The sequence below is a fragment of the Acinonyx jubatus genome, chromosome B3 (assembly GCF_027475565.1).
Source record: "Acinonyx jubatus isolate Ajub_Pintada_27869175 chromosome B3, VMU_Ajub_asm_v1.0, whole genome shotgun sequence".
In the NCBI taxonomy this organism is placed as follows: Eukaryota; Metazoa; Chordata; class Mammalia; order Carnivora; family Felidae; genus Acinonyx; species Acinonyx jubatus.
Window position 1 is genome coordinate 1313466 of NC_069386.1, and position 20864 is coordinate 1334329.

Consider the following 20864-nt stretch of genomic DNA (forward strand, 5'->3'; position numbering starts at 1 on the left):
GCAAAGGACCCCCACTTAACAGGCAGCTCCTTGGTCACCTCTGCGCCCGCACTGGCGTCGCTCTGTCCACTGCATCACTGCCCCGCAGCCCTGCTCCGGGCCTCTCCGGGGCAGCGCTGACCAACAGAGGTACGGTGAGAGCCACAGAAGGAAGTTTAAGGTTCCACCGGCCACATTTTTTAATTTTTTATTTTCTGTTTAAGTTTATTTCTTTATTTTAAGAGAGAGAGAGAGAGAGAGTGAGCAGGGGAAGGGCAGAGAGAGGGAAAGAGAGAATCTCAAGCAGGTTCCGCACTGTCAGCACAGAGTCTGATGTGGGGCTCGAACCCACAGATAGCGAGATGGTGACCTGAGCCAAAATCAAGAGTGGGGCACTCAACGGACTGAGCCACCCAGGTGCCCCTAGCCACACTTTTTACTTTTTTAGTTAAAATGTTGATTCATTTCAAATGTTTATTTATTTTTAAGAGAGAGACACAGAGCATGAGCATGGGAGGGGCAGAGAGAGAGAGGGAGACACGGGATCAGAGGCAGGATCCAGGCTCTGAGCTGTCAGCACAGAGCCCGACGTGGGGCTCGGACCCATGAACAGTGAGATCATGACTTGAGCCCAAGTCGGACGCTCAACTGACTGAGCCCCCCAGATGCCCCACCCCTCCCCCCTCCACATCTTTTAAAGTAAGAGAAAATACGTAAAATTAATTTTAAAAATAGATTCAATTTATCTAAAATACTATGATTTCAGTATGTAATCAGTATGAAAATTCTTGAGATGTTTTATATCTTTTGTACCAAAACTTTGCAATTTGACATGCGTTTTGTACTCACAACCCATCTGCACCGAGACCAGCCACGTTGTGAGTGTTCACGGCCATAGGTGCCTCGTGGCTACCATACTGGATGCACAGCTCTGGAGGAAGGTCTCATTTTTTCCCCTTTTTCAACTGTCTGGTGTTGCGATGTGCATGTATGTTTGTAAGCGGTACTGTGCAGAGTCAGGAGGACCCACAATGAAGCCAGAGTCAGTCGGTGCCTCTGAGCCTGTGACAAGGTGGTTTCCCGAGCACGGCCAGCGCACAGACGGCGGTCAAGGGGATTTTCCATCCGAAGGATTGCCCAAGAAAACCAGGATTCATTCTCTTTTTGATCGTGGTTTTAAAACAATAGATTGTGAAGTGCCCACTGTAATTTATGACCTATCATTACAGGGCATCCTTACGGCAAAACACCTCTGAGATCGCTCAGCCTAATGCCCTCTGTTATCCTGACAAATGCGAAAAAAGTAAGCTACCTAAAGTTACCTGACTTCCTAGCGCCTGGGCCCATACGGGAACGCCAACGCTGTTCTTTCGTTCTGCAAGTGTCCAAACAATCACCCAAAGGATTAGAAAGTTGTCGGAATGATTTTTTTAAATGTTCGTCTAGTGAACATTCGCTCTGCCTCCGGCAGGTTCCAGGTTCTGGGGTGACAACCGCCTGCTAGCAGCTCGGAGCCCAGGTGACTCCACTTTGGGGCTGGAAGAGACCTGTTATCCGGCGCCCGGGGCCTCTTCCCGAGCACGGCCAGTGCACAGACGGCGGTCAAGGGGATTTTCCATCCGAAGGATTGCCCAAGAAAGCCGGCTTCTGTCCCCATAGTGTCAAGTACAGAGTTGCAGAGTCATGCCCAGCACACGCTGTCACGGCCTAACGGAGGGAACAGGCTGCTCCTTCTCTCCCCTTCCTCCCCCTCCGCCTTTGCACACGCACACGTTTCCCATGCGCCCTCACCGCCTCCCTTCCCAGGATCTTCGTAACCCTCAGCAACGAGGCACTCTCCAACGACCGCTTTTGCTAGGACAGCGGTCACTGTTTGGCACGTAGCATATCATCTGACATACACTCAACTTCTCAACTAAAGAGCGTGAGAAAAAGGAATAACTGACAAATCCAGCTAGAAGATTAGAGGTTGGGGCGCTTGGGTGGCTCTGTCGGTCGAATGTCTGACTTGGGCTCAGGTCATGATCTCACGGTTCATGGGTTCAAGCCCCACGTCGGGCTCTATGCTGACAGCTCAGAGCCTGGAACCTGCCTCAGATTCTGTGTCTTCCTCTCTCTCTGCCCCTCCTCTACTCGTGCTCTGTCTCTCTATCAACAAATAAGCGTTAAAAAAAAAAAAAAGATTAGAGATTTTTTAGCCATAAAAAGCTAAATTAAAAGAAGGAGAGAATTCACAGTAGCTAAAACATGGAAGCAACACCAGCACCCCTCAGCTGAGGAATGGGTCACCGAAACGTGGTCTATACATACACCAGAATACTACTCAGCCTTAAAAAGGAAGGACGTTCTGACACCTGCCACAACGTGGATGAACCTTCAGGACATGAGGCTCAGTGAGCTAAGCAAGTCACGAGAAGACAAATACTGTTTAACCCCATCTACGCAAAGTGGTCACAATAGTCAAACCCATAAAGACAGAAAGTAGGGTGGTGGATACCACGATCCGGGGTCGGGGGGTGCAGAGTCCTGGGGGTGGATCCTGGTGACGTCCCACAACAGTGAGACTATTTAATACTGTTGATGTGCACGCTTAGAAATGGTTAAGCCCAGGGGCGCCTGGGTGGCTCAGTCGGTTAAGCGTCCGACTTCAGCTCAGGTCACGATCTCGCGGTCCGTGAGTTCGAGCCCCGCGTCGGGCTCTGGGCTAATGGCTTAGAGCCTGGAGCCTGCTTCCGATTCTGTGTCTCCCTCTCTCTCTGCCCCTCCCCCATTCATGCTCTGTCTCTCTGTGTCTCAAAAATAAATAAATGTTAAAAAAAATTAAAAAAAAGAAATGGTTAAGCCCATACCTTTTACGTTACGTGTATTTTAACAGAATAATAATTTAAAAAAAAAAAAAAACAGAAAAGAACTGACCAGGAAAATATTTACATTTATCATGAAAGGGCTCATTCAAGGGTAAGAGACTCATCATCGAGCCCCTAAGAGTTGAGAAGACAAGGGCTATTGAAAGCAGAAACACGAATCATGCACAAGGGTGTGGGGGAAAATTCAACATTACCGGCAGTTAAAGAATTCACATTGTAATACGGTCTTACTGATTTTTAGACCTGTTAAGTTGACCTTGTTATTTTGAGTCTTGTGAAATCCCCCAAATTATTTTTACTGGTCCTGCCCCCTGGCTGGTGGGGTTGTTGGGTCGTCTCTCCATTGATAGAGCGCTTTCGGGAGGCAGTATGCATTCTGGGAGCAGTGCGATGGGCCATCCATCATTAAGACACCGATCAAGAGGCGGCCTGCTCAGCGATGGGGCGGAAAACCCACCCGGGGCCAGTCTTGAAGCATTGTTTCCAAGAGGAAGACAACCCAAATGTCTAACAATTAGGAACTGGTAAAGTAATTGTGACGCATAAAATTGGGATATTCTGTAGACGTTACAAGTGTTGGTGTGCAATACATTAGGCAGGTGATCTCAAAGGAGAAAACTCACGTTCCTCAGTCGTCATTGCACAGGACACGCGCACGCAGATGGTTACAGTGGCAGGAGAGAGGTTTCCTCTTTCAAAAACTTATTTCCAGTGACACTATTTGCATCTTAAAACCATTATATGAAACTAGAGAAACAGGGATTCGATATCTTGTCCATAATGTGGGAATAAAGAAGGAGCACACAGATCTGGTTCTTTCCAGGAATAGTTCATTAGATTCAGGTACCGTGGCTTCAGAAAAGCCTAAGCCGTAAAATAACGTTCTGCATCAATAATGCAAAGAACCCCAGATCCTCAGAATGTTTGACATCTAGGAAGACACCAACGTTATCCCCGCGTTTCCCTGGCGATTATTCACTACGTGTACTCATCCGACAAACGTTTACTGAGGTTCAGCCACATGCCAGGTGCTGTTTGAAGCGCTGGAAACAAACTGGTGAACTAAACACGCAGGACCCCTGGCCTCACGAAGCTTGAGTTCTGGTCACAGAGAAAGACAAGGAACGGATAAGCAGTTACGAGGGAGTCAAGCCGGGTACAGGATAGAGCGGTGGTGGTGCCGTCGGAGACGGGACGGCTAGGGAAGACTCCCCGAGGAGGGCAACCGTGGCACGGACCCCTGGGAAGGGCAGCGGGGCCGATGCAGACCCCTGGTGATTCCAGGCAGCGGCCACAGCAAGTGCAAAGGCCCTGAGGGCGGAGTGTGATTGGCTTATTCAGGGAGGCTGGAGCTATGAAGCAAAGGAAAGACTCACAGGAAATGGGGTTGGTTGGGGACTTAGGGCCAGACCAGGTAGGGCTCTGACTACAGCAGTCAGAACGTTTATTTTATTTTTGCTCCCGGGCGAAGGCGCGTTTGGGAGGGTTCCGATTAGGCCAGGACACGAGAGAATTCACGTCGTTCAGAGATCACTCTGGCTGCTGTGTGGGGAACAGACTGTAGCAGGGCAAGGATGGAAACCGGTAAGAGGTTACGGCCGGCGTCAGACGAAGGAGGACGCGTCCCGGGTGGGCTGGGTGCATGACCGACCGACAGGACTGGCTTGTGCCCCGGACGTAGGGTGGGAGGGAGAGGGGTGGAGAGGGACGCCCCAGTTAGAGTGCGTTCCCGAAGGGCCCAAGGTGTGGGGGAGGAGGGGCTAGAATTCCGTCTTTCTTTTCATTCAATGACTTTCAATCTCAAGTCAAAATTAGACAGAAATATCAGAACTTCGCCCCCAAATCTAACGAAGCAGAGGATGCGAGAGACTCATGGAGGGTCTGTCCCCTCGCTGCTTGTGCTTCACGCCTCGGAAACGCCTCTGCCAGCCGGGCAGCCAGCCACGCGGGCACAAGTCTCCGTGTGTCCTTCCGTGTGGCGCAAAAAGACCATTCTTCAGAGCAGGAAGATCATAAACAACCGTAACCAAGCAAACAAAAACGGCTCGTCTCGCCCCTTCTGACTCTTGTGGTTGCTTGGGAAGTACCAGTGCTGACTGTGTGTCCCCGTCTTGAAAGGGGCTTTCTTTCCGTGTTAAGGTGGTTTTCCGAATTACATAGTGAAGCCTCTTGAAATCTCCCGTGTGCCCTTCATAGCTGGTCCTAGCGATATGCTGGTCTTACCTTTTCCCTTCAGGGCATCTGGTTTCGATGGTGACTAATATCTAACCCTGGCTGGTATAACTTGGGAGGACCGAACCTGGTCAATCGGGGAAGTTTGACAACACTAGTGCTAACAATAACCCTAAACTTGTACTGAGTGCTTATGCCAGGTGCTTCGTGTGTAACAGTAACTGATTTAATCGTCACGCCGGGTCCTGGGAGGAGGAAGCATTATTCTCCCCGTTCAGCAGACGAGGAAACAAGGTTCCGAGTAGTAGCCTGTGGACGTCCCACGGGCACTGAATGACCCCAGAAGCCAGCCCAGAACCGTGTGACCCACAGTCGGTGCTCACACTATCCAAGCGGCCGACATACTGCCTTCCTGACCCAAAAGTTTTCATAACGTGTCTAATCGTACTTGGGAAGTACTTAGATCATAGTAGTTCTCTGGTTGTGTGCTAACTGACCTTCTCATCTTTTGTGATGCACGCGCATTTCTCATTTGGAGCCGGTGACAGCAGACAGGACCACAGACCCCGAGCTTTCCGGACGGTCACGTCTGACCGATTTTCACGGATCGGGAAATCTCGACTGTAGCTCAGCCATCTGCTCCGAGATGAACCCTCACGAGTACGTTTACTTGTGTCAGCCCACCGTGCTAACGTGTTCGGACTCAAATCCTGATTCCTCCACGCAACCCGTGTCTCGTGTGGGCCGAAAAGGAGCGCGCTTTCAGGAGCGCGTCCGTCACGTCTACGAGCGAAGCTGTCCAGGTGTGAAAGTCCGGTGGTTCAAGCCTACCTACACCCAAGGACCCCGTGAAGGCTGAGTGTGTGCATGGGCACGCGTGTGTATGTGTACGTCCACTTGGGAAGGCTTCATCCTGCCGCGTGCACAATTACACCCAGGTCACCCCCTGAAAGATGAGTCCGCTTCCAGAGACTCTCAGAGACCATCCCATTGCCCGGCCAAGGGCTGCACGAGTTCACAAAACACTGCTAACTCGTTAGGTTTCGAGTAACGTTCATCACCACGTATATGCTGCAGATACCATGTGGGGTGCCCGGACACAGAGCCCGCAGAGAGCCGTGAACTGAATTCCTCTGCGCCGGAGGAGTTTTGCTTTCGCTGGAAACCTCCGTGGCACGGTGGGAATTTCCACCCGTCGCCCACAGCTGAGAGGAAGAGAGCAAGACCCACCCCGCCCCCCGCCCCCGCCATGCTTCACCCAGCCCGAGTCAGTCTGAGTCAGGGGGGGACCGAGGGCGGGATGCCCCAACATGACACCGGAAAGCCTTAAACAAGATGCAGGGGACATCCCGTAAAATGTGACTGCATCAAAATTTAGAACATTTGTAATAACCAGGGGCACCTGGCCGGCTCAGTCGGTGGAGCGTGCAACTCTTGATCTCAGGGTTGTGAGTTCGAGCCCCACGTTGGGTGTAGAGATTACTTAAAAATAAAATTGTTAAAAAATAAATAAAAAATAAAAATAAAACATAATAACCAAAGACAGCTATAATTTTCTTTAGAGAGAGAGAGAGAGAGAGAGAGAATGAGTGGGGGAGGGGCAGAGAGAGAGGGAGACACAGAATCCAAAGCAGGCTCCAGGCTCTAAACTGTCAGCACAGAGCTGGACGCGGGGCTCGAACTCACAAACAGTGAGGTCATGCCCAGAGCTGAAGTCGGTTGCTTAACCAACTGAGCCACCCAGGTGTCCCTGATTACATTTTCTTAACCCAGTGGATTGGGGAAATTAGGACAGGCTGCTGCGACCGAACACTGGTCAGCTGGTTGGGGGGGGCCTTAGCAGAGCCCCCCTGGAGGGCAAGGATCAAGTACGTCAAAAAAATGCACATGTACCAGGACCCAGCAATTCGATATTCCACAAGGGAGTGCATGGATAGAGATTCTGTGATGTATTGTTGCGATCGCAAACTGGAAATAACTGAAATATCCATCAGCCAGAGACGGCCAGACGTTCAACAGCATTTACATACAACAGCATAGGTGTAGGGCTCTTTTTTTTTTCTGTAGTATTCTTTAAAATAATATTTTAAAGGCCTTGGGTGAAAAATAAACCCGGAATAAGTACCACGTAGTATTTATACGTATAAAAATTTTTTTACAAAACAGTAGTGTGTGTATTTTCTATAGAGTTATTCAATAGGCAAGATTTGCGTGTAAAATAATTGCTAATAATGTATATCTCCCCTCTGGGGAGAGGAGAGGGCTAGGACTGGGGGTTGGAAAGAGGATCCATGGAGCCGTAAGTAGTTTCAGAAAGTCAGTTGTTAAGGAGCACCTGAGTGGCTCAGTCGGTTAAGCATCCGACTTCGGCTCAGGTCATGATCTCGCAGTTTGTGGGTTCAAGCCCCGTGTCGGGCTCAGTGCTGACAGCTCCGAGCCCGGAACCTGCTTCGGATTCTGTGTTTCCCTGTCTCTGTGCCCCTCCTCTGCTTGTTCCCTCTCTGTCTCTCTTTCTCTCTCTCAAAAATAAATAAAAATTAAAAAAATAAAGTTTAAAAAATAAGTCAGTGTTAAGGGTACTGGCGTAAAAAGACAAGCATGAACATCCAGCCGTGGAAAGCCCCTTATCAGTGCCTTCTAACAGAGCCCCTCCACCCCCCAGTCTGGGCTTTCTGAGGCTTTGATAATAAAGTGAATTGTTATGTGGAAATTCTTCTATGAAGCTTCTTGCTGGTGGTATAGCATGTTATTATTATTATTTTTAGTCAACAGGCTTTAACAGCCAGAATTTGTTATGTTGGAAAATTGAAAAAAAAAGAAGAAAAGAAAATCAGTTTGTAAACAACGAACTTGCAAAAATGTACCCGTCTTTTGCAAAATAGTAAATACCCAAGTATAACAGCATCTGATACCACCTCCTTCTGTGCTAATTGTACGTTGTCATGACAGCCTGGCCACAGCCAAGTCCTCCGCTGGGCACTGCGCCTCTGACAGGTGCCCTGGGGAGACGCTCTCGTGCTCCCAAATCTTACCCCCACTCGTAAGGCCTTTAGGAGTCAAAGCTGGAACCGCATGTGTTTTCCAGCTAGAAAGTTCTAGGATTCACTGGAAAGGAGCCAGAAATGTCTTCTTATTATAAAATGAGAAACTTCAGGGGCACCTGGGCGGCCCAGTCAGTTAGGTGTCCACCTTTCATGAGATCGAGCCCCGAGCGGGGCTCTGACTGACAGCACAGAGCCTGCTTGGGATTCTGTCTCCTCTTCTCTCTCTGCCCCCCCCCCCACCAAAATAAATAAATAAGCTTTTTAATGAAAACGAGAACCTTTAAAAATAAACCACCTGAAGAAAACAGTAGTTTTTTTTTAACCGGGAGAAACTGTCAATTCCTAGTTCAAAGGTAAGAACAACAAGAAATATCCCACGGCACATACCCAGCCTCCGTTTTGCCGGATCCATTCTCCCGTGTGTTTCGTGATGAACTCGGCGACAAAGTAGGAAACCTTAAACGCATCCGCGTCTGGGACGATCCGCTCCTGGAGAAGCTTCTTGATGAGGATGCCCTCAAACGCAAATATAGTCACAATCCTGCCCCAGTTAACGATGCCGTCTTCAAATTCCTTTTCCATCACTTGGTGGAATATTGTCCTGGCCGTGTCTACCGACACCACGTGGAACTTGTCCAGGCACGGCTTCAACTTCTTCTCGACCTCCCCCTGGACCGAGAAGGCCATGTCTTGTAGCACTTGGGATACTCTGCTTGGGTGGGACCCGGGCTGGGGCCCCTGCAGAACGTGCTTCGTATAGTCCCGGGCCAGCGTGAGAACGTACCCAAACTCGCCGTCGGCCATCCTCTGCCCGCTGCGCAGCCCCGTCTGGAGCCTGCTCTCGGGGAGGCGGCGAAGTGACGGCAGGTGAAGGCTCGCGGCCCCCGGCGGGGTGTGACGCACGGCGACGCGTGGAGGCTGGGGAAATTTCCTTTTGCATCACCGGGCGGTATCCTTCCTCCCAGTCACTCGGCCTGGGCCGGGTGTGAAAGAGAAAGTTGACAGCGTGAAGCAGGAAAACGGTTCAGCGAGAGCCCACTTCCTCAAACCGTGAGCGGTGGATGCAGGCGCTCAAATGCCTCCTGTGGGAGGATGTGGAGAAGCCGGAGCGCTCCCACGTGGCTGGTGGGCAGGCCGGGCGGCGGCCCCCGCGAGAGCTCGGCCGTTCCTGGGAGGGTTGTGCGTGGGATTACCAGACGGCTCAGCAGCTCCACCGCGGAGCTCGCCCCTGGTCTGAAAACAGGAGCCCACACCCCCGCACGCGACCTTCACCGCAGCGCCGGGGACGGCGACCGGCTCGATTCCACAGTGCGAACGGTCACCGCCGGATAAACGGGTAAGTGGCGGAACGTCACTCAGCCACGAGAGGAACGAGGTAGCGAGCTGGGCTGCAACAGGGACGGGGCTCCGACACACCACGGGGCCAAGGCAAGCAAGCCAGGTAGGCGCCGTGCTGTGATTCCATTCGGTATGGGCCGCCCAGAACAAGCGGACCCGTGGAGACAGCGGACGGGGGCCGCCAGGGGCTAAGGCGGGGGCTACTCCTTCCTGGGAACAGGGTGGGATTTGTGACGAGACGTTGGGGAGCCGCAAGGTGGTCGCACGGCACCGTCAGTATACTGCGCACGGCCGCCCTGTCCGCTTGTAAACGGGTCGTTTCACACGATGTGAATGCCACCCGCAGAGAAGTGTCCCACACAGCCACCCAGCGGCTGCCGCGGGTTCGTGAAGATCTGGGAGGGAACTTCCGTCCGAAGCAGACAGAACAGGGGCCTCTGGAGCGAGGCTCCGGAGGCTCACCCTCGCCCTCTGGGACTTGGGCACGGGTGACACGGGTGGGCGGCAACCCCTCGGTCCTCCCCCCTGCCAGACACACAGCAGAGTCCTGCTCGCACCGCGTTCTGAAATCAGGTAAATTATCCCATGTCTGAATCAGAAACTGCGGGACCAGACGGGGCTCTAGACTTATGCGCACATAGGTCCCCGGATCCAGCCTCACCCCGCCACCTCCCTCCTTGCCCACTGCGGGCCCTGCATCTCTACGATGGGACGGGAAGGGATGGGGAGGGCAGGCTGGCATTGGGGCGGAGGTGGGACAAGGCGGGAAGCCCGGTCGGCCGGTGCTGTGTGAACGCGGCCCCTTCCCTCTCCCCGCACCTGCCCCTGCACCGAGGAGACGCGGCTTCCCCGCAAGGACGGAGCTGGGCAAGTGCGCAGCGGGACGTGAAGGGCACCCCTATCGCCGTCTGGAGCTCGGGCAGCGGCCTGGGGACCCGGGGTCGGACGTGGCCAAGTGTCTGGCTGAGAGGAGCGTCGGGGACCGAGGGCGGATTTCAAGTCTCCTCAGCAGAGCGCACAGTGGTTCAGGTGTTTGGGGGTCACCCTGCCCCGGCCGGCCGTGCTGCCAGCAGGCGGGAGCCGTGGGGGTTGAAAGAGAGCACGCGGGCAATACGGGGTCCCTGGAGAAGCAGAGTTCACTTTCCATCCATTTGTGGAGTGACCGCGAGCCTTTCCGTCAGTTTCCACGAACCACTACAAACCGGGGGAAATTCATGCTGACTTGTATTTCACGCGGGGACTGAAGGGGATGGTGACGGGGCTCGAGGTGGCCGTGAAGGGGCACCTGTCGGGCCTCCTCCTTCAGGAACGTGATGGCATCGGCCCCGCGGCTGCGTCCCGAGTCCCCCGGGCGGCAGGTACATCTGCCCCATAGGCTGCTCCGTCAACGCTCTCAGACTGCACTGCGGGCGAGGGTCTCCCGGCCAACCTCCCTCCTCCTCCCGGCCTCTCCGGCCTCCCCGCTCCTGCCTCCCGCACAGGGTGTCCCCGCAAATCTGAACGTCACACGCCCTGATCCTGGAGTCCTGGGGTGACAGGGGGCCCACACGGAACGGAGGAGCGTGTCCCCGGGAAGGTGCTCCCCTGCCCTCACCACTGCGTCCACTCACCCACGGAGCAGAAGCCAGGAGCAGCGGCCTTCTCCCCTCCGGATGCCGCTGGGCGTCATGAGAACCTCCGAGGGGATGGGGCGTGTCAGGGACCTGAGACTGCCCCTCATACTCCCATGGTCGTGAGTATTTCCAGGAGAGCAGTGTAAGCGTGTGCTGTAAGAACCACAGTTAGGCACTGCAAGGCCAGGGCTCACTTTCTCTCGCGTGCCAGTGCCCCAGCCGCACCCGGGAGGCGCGCAGTCGGTCCTCGGTGAATAAACGAAGGGCATTTATATCGCCCCGGGGCCAGCCGAATTCAGGGCTCCATCTGCCCGATCTGCATCCACAAAGGTGTTGCCGTAAAGGCTCTTAAAAATTGCAGCGTGTTTACTTTATTTCAGAGTTTCCAGGCAAGAACAGGTGGGAGAGAGAAAGAGTCTCTACCAGAGAATGACTTCTTGTTTTGGAAAGTGCAGGGGGACCGAGGTGGGTGGGCTGGCAGGGTCAGGGACGAGCAGCTGGCCCCGGACTAGGTGCAGACACAGAGGACGGTGACCTCTCTCAATGCCACCCCACTCCGGGTCTGCACTCACCGGGGGCCAGCGCACAGTCCCCTGAGCCGCTCTGTCCTCACGCAGAATCTTGTATGAAATTGGGGGTCTGCTCGGAGTACGCTGAGGGAGTCGACCTGAATGAGTGGGGCCCAGTTATTCCACAAGCATCCACGCACCGTGTTAGGTGCTACAGACCAAGATTTCTGCCCGGAGGGAGTTTTTGGTGCAGGAGAAAGTAGGCGAGGGTGGAGGCCGCGAAAGGAGCAGCGGGAGGAAATAGTCAGAGGAAGCCCCTTCCTGGAGCCACCCTAAGCTGAGGAGCCAGGTTGTGGACATACAACGAGAACAAGGTTCTGGAAACGCACCTGCGTCCCACTGATCTGCTGTGGGCCCAGGGGCGGATGGTCGGAGGGAAATGACAGGTGGCTTCCTACATCTGTCCGTACCGCACAAGCGTCCGTGGCCTGACCAAGGCCTTCTCTGTACACGTCTTGTCCAGAAGCTTCCACCGGAGAAGCATGGCGCCTTGGCTCCGGCTGAGGGAAGTATTAGTGTTTGAGAACAATCGGAAGAGCGTGAGTCACCTTAACAACCAATCACCTCTTCCGTTGGCAAAGCACGTTGGGCTGTGGGATTGCAATTGTTGCCACATCCCTGCACGGGAACTGCCTCGTATCTCTCTGCTGTGTTTACCTACGTGGCCGTATCTCCACAAGCGGGTTCCAGCCCATCCGCTGCTTCCCAGGCCAGACCCCAGATCTTGGGGGCCCAAACCAGTGTATTCCCTCACGAGTGTGAAAGCCGGGCTGGCTGCAGTCTCAGGGTCTGTCCGTGCGGTCTCTCCAGCATGGCGACCTCAGAGGGCTCACACGTGTCTCGCGGCGGCTCAGGGGCTCCAGTGACAGGTGCAGGATGTGACGGGCCGTTCGTCACCCAGCCAAGAGCTCAGAGGCACCATTTCTGTCCTGCGGGATGGTAGTCACGAGCCCACACCGATTCAAGGAGAGGAAACGCAGGCCACTTTTACTGCTAAGAGGAGCGTCAGAGGACGGGCAGGATGTTCTAAGCCGGCACGATGTGGGCCGCACGTGCAAGATCACGGACGTACACGGCCCCACACGGACGTACACGGTGGCACAGTGTAGTCGGCGTGGCCCTCACAGCAGCCTGGCAGAGAGGAAACTGACCTGGGAGGGATCCAGGAGGCAGTCCGGAGCCACCCTGCCCAGCCCCGCTCCCACCAGGCCACCGCAGGGCTGCGAACCCCCTGGGTCCCAACCCCCTGGAGACAAGGTGGCCTGGATCTCATGCCTCCCACTGTGTCATCAGCACCCTCCTGTTCCGGCGGGGTTCGATGGGGGGCAGGAGGGAAGAGCCCTGAGGTGATCCTGGCTGGCGAGTGGCCCGGGGAACCCAAGCTCCAGGACAGGGCCCCAGTGCGTGACCTCAGGCACAGGCTGCTGAGGTCGACTTCTCTTTTCCCCAAAGGCGGAACCTGTGGGGGAAACTGCTGGGGTTTTGGCTGCTCCAGGAGGTGGCTCGGGGGAGCCCCCAGCCCTGGCTAACTCTTAGCGCCGGAGTGAGTCAAGCTGCGTCCCCTTCCCGAGCCGTGGCGGGAGCTGACTCTCCAGAGAGCACTGGTCTTCAACACAAGGGCAGGGGCATGTGCACCACAGGACATCTGCCTCCGTCCGTCTGCTGGGGCCACACCTCAACCATCAGAAAATAACAAAGGCCAGTCTGCTCCCAGTCAAGAAAAGCCACTGTTCTGGGGCTCCTGGGGGCTCCGTCAGTTGAGCGTCTGACTTCGGCTCAGGTCATGATCTCATGGTCTATGAGTTCGAACCCTGCGTCGGGCTCTGTGCTCGGAGCCTGGAGCCTGTTTTGGATTCTGTGTCTCCTCTTTCTGCCCCTAACCCACTCACATTCTGTCTCTGTCTCTCTCAAAAATAAATAAACATTAAAAAAAAATTTTTTTTTAATTAAAAAAAAGAAAAAAAAAAAAAAAGAAAAGCCACTGTCCCAATGTGACGAGGCTCCTGGTGGGAGCTTGTTTTCCATCCAGGGAGACAAATTTCCAGGAAGTTCTGTGAGCGAAATAAGCGGGTAGGACCCCCTCCAAGTCTCCTGCTGTGTTTGGGAGAAAGGCCTAGGTGGGTGCTGGAGAAAACACGGAGCTGGGAAGGAAGGGAGCTGGGAGGCACGGAGGGCTGGAGAGAGGCGTCCACAGACGTGGCTCCTGGGGTTGGATTTTCAACTACGGTTGTAGAGGCCACAAAGGGGATGGAAGAGGGGGGGGAAGGCCAGGGGGAGGTTAAAATTATGAATGGTCCCACATAAGACAGAATGCCTGTGTGCCACCTGGAACACCGCGCTAGTCTGTCCTTCGCACCTGTGCGCTCAGGTGCGCGCCCGGACCAGCCTCTCCTTCCCCGTCTGCGTCTTACTTGGATACCCGTTGCCCTGCTCACGGCGCTGTCACTACCACGGCCGGCCACGCTGAGGATTTTCCCGACGCTGATGTCACGGCTGAAGCTACATCGGTCCTGGCACCAAGTTCCACCCAGCAAAGTGGAAGCAGTCTTCTTCTCTCCCCGAATGTCATCGTGGGGGAAGGTAACGCAGAAGAGCCCGTTTGAATGGGACCGTCGAGTGAGTGTGGCAGAAGGCCTCGGACTTTCCCTGCTCGGGATGGAACAGCTGATCTAAAGCAGAAAGGCAGGAAGCAGAAGTGTGTTCGGTGACAGCAGGTGAGACCGGGCCGCCCGAGGGCAGCGCTCTGTGCGGAGCAAGAACTCAGAACACCCCGAAGCCGCTGTCTCGGCCGACGCTCCCCGAGCTCTCTGAGCACCTGCCACGGGCGGGGCCCCGCGCGGCATCCAGGGGTGGTGCTGTTAGCAGGTGCTCACGGTGCAAGAGTCTCCCAAACCCCCAGATGTTTCTGCCACAGAGCGTTAGGGACACTGGCACAGCACAACAGGACCTGAAGTTCAGCGGGGGGCCAGGGGCGTCCCCGAGAGAAGGCCAGCTTCAAGCTGGCTCCTGGGGACGAATACAGGACCGTCGGGCCGAGCCTGAGCACAGCCAGGGGGAAGTACAGACGTGCATCCCGACCCAGCTGGCCCAGCTCTCAGCCACGCCAAGAGCACATGTGGATCCGAGGCCACGGCAGCTCGGGGGGCTTGGAATGGGCCAAAAAGGAACAGGAACCTTGGGAGGTTTTTAAAAATTTTTTTAAATGTTTTTTATTTATTTTTAGGGGAAAGAGTGTGAGCGGGGGAGGGGCAGAGAGAGAGGGAGACACAGAATCCGAAGCAGGCTCCAGGCTCCGAGCCGTCAGCACAGAGCCCGACGCGGGGCTTGAACTCATAAACTGTGAGATCGTGACCTGAGCCGAAGTCGGACATTCAACCGACTGAGCCACCCGGGCACCCCTGAACCTCAGGAGGTTTACGCAGGGGACAGACATGGTCAGATCTGTGATCTAGGAGGTACTATCTCTGCAGGACTGATTACTGAGGAAGACGGGAAAACAGGCTGTTCATCAGTGCTATTGAGGGAGGATTTCCAGACGTAAAAATTCATCCACTTGAAGCGCGCCCTTCAGTGAGTTCTCACCCGTGTCAACATCCCCATCAGCACACGAAGCGTTTCAACCAACCCAAGACATCTCTTCGTGCCCCTTTGTGGCCGGTCCCCTACGCCCCCCTGGCCACGGGCCACCACTGGTCTGCTGGATGTCACGGGGGGCTCCTTTTCCCTGGCCTGAAATCCCACAAACGGGACATCAGTCAGCGCACACGCCTGGCTTCTGGCGCTCAGCTGAACGGCTTCGGTCGTGCACGCGGTTGAGAAAATCAAGTTCCTTTTTATTACTGAGCGATACGTTCCATCGTGTGCATCTACCTCGAGGGGTTTATCCATTCTCCGCCCGGCGGTTTGGGAGGTCACGAATAAAGCTGCTAAAAACCGCTGCACGCCAAGTCTTCCTAGCGGACTGAGTGTTCGTCTGTCCCAGGGAAACATCTAGCGGTGGGATTGTGGGGGCCGTGCGGTAAGCGGCTCGTTCTGGCTGCGGCGTTCTGTACGGATAAGCTCAAACTCATTGGAAACCGCCGCAGCATGTGCTGAAGTGACCGTGCCACCGTGCCCCAGCCCCTCCACACGTGGGGCCCCGGGCGCCCCGCCTCCCCGCCAACACTCGTGTGGTCCGTCCTTGTAATGTTACCCTTCTGGTGGGTCTGGAGTGACACCTCATTGTGGTTTTAACACCTCTGTGTGTTCACTGGCCGTTTCTGTACCTTCTTTTCGCGAAGCATCCGTTCAAAGCACGCGTCCGTCTCCTAAAAACTCAAATTGTTCTCTTTACCGAGTTGAACAGTTCTTTACAAGTTCTGGAACCTAACCGCGGCCGCTGAGGTCACGTCGGGCACAGACGATGAGGCCCGAGCCAGGACCACACAGGGACCGACGAGGAGCGGTCAGGAGACCCCGAGCGGCAGACGTGCGGGGTTTGGAGGAGGACACGGGGCCGCGTCCGTGGCTCCGAAGGGGCATCAGGGAAAGAGAAGAGGGTGAACTTGAGCCCCAGAGAGCCTGGGGGGCTGAGGCTGGGACAGGAAGGCGCGGCGGCCGTGTCAGCTGACTCCCCTGCAGTAATGCTGTTGCGTCAGGAGCCCCCCGGCCCCATGCAGCGCTCCGACGGGGGCTCCGTGTGCCCGCGGGTGTGAGTGCAGCTGGGCAGACGGGGGAGCCGACCCCGGAGCCAGATGTGCACGCGGCTGGGACGGCCCCGCTCTGGCGTCTCCCGTCCCTGAGGGACGAGTGGCCTGTGTGCCACTGCTGGAGAAGGCTGACACACGAGGGCATGAGCCCAACACGGAAACAGGCTTCAAGCCTCCACCGCCCCGGACGGTGCGGATCACACGGCCCCTCCTGCAGCGGGAGGGGAGTGAGTATTTGCCAAATAATCGAAGCGTTATGTCCGCCGTGGAGGAGGTCCCTGCCCGGGTCAAGAAAAGACGGTCTTTATTGACCTGGTTCTGTAGGAACATGCATCGTGTTGTCCAGCACCACTTCCCTTTTATTCTGAGGGGTCGCCGCTCCACAGCCCCCATCACGCGGTCCCAGCTGGAGGTGCGTGCTCGGCCGCAAACCCTCCAAACCCTGAGTACAGCTGATGGATGGGGCAGGCACCCGACCTCCGCACAGCCGGAACCCTCCCTCGAGGCTTTAAGCGCCGAAACGCGGTGCGGCCGACATGGCCCTCCCTGGCGCCCAGGCTCCAGCGACGGGGCCGCACGGGCTGTGTCACCCGGGAGAGGAGGTCGGCGAGCACGAACGGAACCCACACGCAGGGAGGAGGGGTGACAGGGACGGAGTGTCCTCGTCGCCCTCAAGTCCTTGGTTCCAGGGGTTTCTTGATCAATTCTTCTTTTTGTCAAAATCAAAATTGTGGTTTTTTATGAACAGGTTTCAAACAAACGTGTCTCCCCATCACGACGCCATCAGGAGAACTCAGGCTGTGGTGTCGCCGAGAACATTCCTGAAAGAAGTCAGGACACAGGTTTTCCGAGATGCAGCGAGGCTCGGTGTTCCTCCCTTCCCGGCGTGGGATGGTCACCCCCTGACCTCTGCTCTTCCGGGTCACGGGACCACACTTCCCACGGTGGGTCCCATCCTCGTGGTGTGGGTGGGACCATCTGGCAGCCCCTGCCCGTAAGCTCTGCCCCGACAGCAAAGCCGCTGGGCGCCCTCCCCGCTCCCCGCTCCCCGCTCCGGGCCTGATCTAGGACGCGCGGAGCTCTGGGCCATCTTCCCGCTCAGTGTGCCTCTCCCACGTGCTTCCTGTGAACCCGGACCCCCAGGGCCACCTGCCTGCCTGGCCTCTGCACCCACACGGTGAGCGGGCATCCCAGATTTCACGTGTCCAGACCAAACTTCTGATTTCCCGCGTGCCCCCAGCCCAGCCCACTCCTCCCTCGTGTCCCCATCTCAGGAAATGGCGTCGCCATCCACCGAGCACAGAGCCCGGGACCGTGCCCGTCCGCTCTGTTTAACGCGCGCGCCACGTCCACCTGACGGCACGTCCCGACGTGTCACCTGGCGGTGTGTCCTGACAGCGCTGCCTCCGAGACGTGTCCCAACCCGAGGAGGCTGAGTCTCGTCCCGCCCCCGTCACATCCTGCCTAGACCTGCAACGGTCCCCCGACGGGGCTCCGCCCGCACCCTCCTGGCCACGGTCACCCAACCACACGGTGCGGGCCGCCCCGCCTTACTGCCTCGCAGGCGCTCGGCCAGGCAGACAAGGAGCGCGAGCAAGAGCAGGGGGTGGGGGTCCCCCGAGGGAGTTCCGAGTCCAGTACGACCTCAGTAGCTGCCACAGCCTGGGCCAGGCGCCTCTCCCACGCGCAAATCTCGGCCGTGGCGCCTCGTCCTACCGGGCGCCACGCCGTCGGGCACGGGCCCAGAAAGCCGAGGCCCCCTTGGGACGACGAGGCGGAGCTCTCGGGGACGGTCGGCACCGGACGTCTTTAGAAGAGCGCAGACCGGCCTTGCGGCCTCAGAGGGGCTCCCTTCCGCGCTTCCTGCCACAGCACGAGGCCCGTGAGTCACCGGGCACAGGTGAGGGTCACACTGCGGCCTCGTGTCAAACCCTTGTCTTACCAACCTTCAGAGCCAGGAGCCGAAAGTCAACGGTGCCTTGCCTTGGGGTTTGCCGGAACGAACCGCGCTTCGGCGAGGTTTTTGGTGCACACGGCCCATTTGACTTGTGTGTGTGTGTGTGTGTGTGTGTGTGTACGTGTGCTCACACACACGTCACGCAGAATGTCCCACAGTGACCGCTCGGGATCGTACGTTCACTGGCAGTGACCACATCCACGCTCTCGCGCCACCATCCCCACCGCCCGCCCCCCAAACGCTTTCATCGTCCCGTGCGACGATCACTCTGAGCCGCTAAATGATAGCTCCCCGCCCCCACCCGGGCCCCGGCAGCCACCATGCCCCCCCCATCCCCGTGAGTGAGCGGCGCTGGCCTGCCTCGTGTACGTGAACTGCGGCTCATGTCCCCGAGCGCGGTGTCCTCGAGGTTCATCCGGGCCGCCTCCTGTGTCACAACCTCCTTCCCTTTCAAGGCTACGCGGTATTTCATCCCGTGTGTAAACCACACTTTGTGGATCCCCTGGCTTGTCGGTGCACGGCACCTCGCGTGTGCCTTCTGGCCGTAGCGGGAACCGCTGGTGTGCACGTGGGTGTGCAAGTATCTGCCGAGTCCCTGCTGGCGTTCTTTCGGACCCACGCCTGTCAGCGGAGCTGCGGGCTCATGTCCATCTGAGGCCGTGAAGGACATACTGGTTGTGAGGGAAGGAGAAAGGGGGGACGGAAACGAGGTCTTGTTACCGAGAGTCGCTGAAGGCAGGCTTTGGTTTCGGGATTGCTCCCCCTCTGCTCACACACGCCTCGGGGCACACACGTGCTCCCACACATGCACACACACGCACACCTACACATCACACACTCATACACACACACACACATATACACGCACGCTCAATACTCGCACATACGCACACACGTGCACACGATGCACCCACACCACACACACACGTGCTTACGCGTCACGCTTACACTCGCTCACATGCACATATACATACACACGCTCGTGCTCACACATACATGCACTTACACATCACACTGACACACACACAGCCCCTGTGAACGTGCTGGAGCCTGACTGTGAACCAACCGACTGTGAGGAAAATGCCCGTGACCAGACGTCGGCAACAACCTCACAAACAGTCACGGGCGACCCCTGCTGGTGCTGCCGCCTGGGACCCGAGGGGACCTGAGGCACAAGCCAGGCTGTGAGGACACTGGGATGGAGGGATTGACGGTGTCTGGACTTTGCCAACTTCTCCGTGACTGCGCTGTCCTCGATCCCTGTGACCCCACTCCGTGATCCTTGTGACCTCTATGTCCACGATCCCTGTGACCTCACCGTCCCGATCTTGGCCGTAGGAGGGGAGCCCCACGAACTGCTGTGGTTGATCCTCAAACTAAGGATGAAATACTGAGGGCCGCTGGACACATGGACGCCCTCACCAGGCCCAGGCTCTTGCCTGCCCCTCCGTTCACGCCCGGGCTCCCCTCCCCCCGCCCCCGTTCACACCCTCACCAGTCCGGCACATTCCGGCACTGCCTCCCCCCCGGCCCCCCCCCCCCCCCCCCGCCCTCAGGACGCTGCTCCAGCAGCAAGAAAGGCCAAAATCACTCCCATCAGGCCCTTCATGCCCAAAGGCTTCTGGAACGCTGTGTCCCTCACTCCCCACGTGGTGGGGACTCCCTGCGCCCTGGCCTGAGTCAGAAGCCACCATCGTGTCGCCAGTGACCGGATCCATAAAGGAGACTGGATGTCCCCCCTTCACAGAGGCACCTGCCGCCTCCAGCAGGGACACGACCCGGCAGAGAGAGGGGCCCGGGCTGCAGTGACGTCCCGCCTGCTTGGAAACATGACCCCAGTCTCTCAGAGAAGCACAGGTGATTCTCAGCAGGAGGACCCCCTGTCGATGCGAGGTGGTCCCCCACGCTCTAAGGACTGGGGGTGCCCCCGAGTTCCCCCGACACCTTCCTCCCTCCCAGCGGCACACGGCAGCTCAGGGTCCTGACCGCCCGGAGGGAATGCTCGGACCCGGACGTAGGCCCAGCGCAAGCTCGGGCTTCCTGGGCCCGTTTTCCTCTCTGGACCTGTCTTTCCACCTGTAACCCCCTCCCCACGTGGACCAGAAGAACATTTCCAGATTTTCTCCCAGCTCCCCAAAGACACGGAGAGCCAGCAGGGGAAGGACAGAGAGGGAGGGAGAGAGAGAGAATCCCAAGCAGGTTCCTCAGAGTCAGCGCAGAGCCCGACGTGGGGCTCAGTCCCACGAACTGTGAGATCGTGAGCGGAGCCAGACGCTTAACTGACTGAGCCCCCCGGGCGCCCCTCCCCTCAGGACTGCTTCCACTTCAGCAAAGGGAACGTGAGGTGCGGAGCAAGACAGAACGAGAGGGGCAACGGGTCAGACGCTAGCGACGAGTCAGGGGCGCCCGGCGGCCGTCCACGCTGCCCCATCTTGCAGGTACGAAAATTCCTCCCGGGCACAAGTGTTTTGTTGACAACAGAAGCTCGGTTGCACTGGAGTATCTTCGTGACCTCGTTCTAATCGTTCTAATGAAGGTGACTTCCAAAGGAAACCCCCCTCCTCTGTCACCCCCGGAGCCCCTGCCTCCGCGCCTGCCACAGACAGCTTCTAACGTCGCGCCGGCATTAGAAAAGCT

General features: G+C 56.7%; 1 protein-coding gene and 1 long non-coding RNA gene across 16 annotated transcripts in view; one reads left to right on the forward strand and one right to left on the reverse strand.

Annotated features, from left to right (window-relative positions):
- Positions 1 to 19249, forward strand: part of LOC128315838 (uncharacterized) — a 34781-nt gene extending 15532 nt beyond the window's left edge. The window contains exons 3-4 of one of the 2 annotated variants that reach the window (XR_008298906.1): positions 1209 to 1282; positions 17019 to 19249. This is a non-coding gene — a long non-coding RNA (uncharacterized LOC128315838). Of the gene's footprint in view, positions 1 to 1208; positions 1283 to 1450; positions 2829 to 17018 lie in introns of those variants that run through there. The other variant, XR_008298907.1, reaches the window with a different exon arrangement.
- Positions 1 to 20864, reverse strand: part of BCL2A1 (BCL2 related protein A1) — a 60200-nt gene that overhangs the window by 346 nt on the left and 38990 nt on the right. For 7 of the 14 annotated variants that reach the window (XR_008298904.1, XR_008298899.1, XR_008298902.1 and 4 more), the window contains 2 exons: positions 13994 to 14251; positions 11586 to 12713 (listed from right to left, as the gene is read on the reverse strand). The exons of 2 other annotated variants lie outside the window; for them this stretch is intronic. Coding sequence is in view for 1 of the 12 variants with exons in the window: in XM_015086939.3 (XP_014942425.1) it covers positions 8450 to 8866 (417 nt within the window). In the remaining 11 variants the exon portion in view is untranslated. Of the gene's footprint in view, positions 1 to 8449; positions 9013 to 11585; positions 12714 to 13938; positions 14252 to 20864 lie in introns of those variants that run through there. 5 more of the 14 variants (XR_008298895.1, XR_008298893.1, XR_008298891.1 and 2 more) reach the window with 5 other exon arrangements.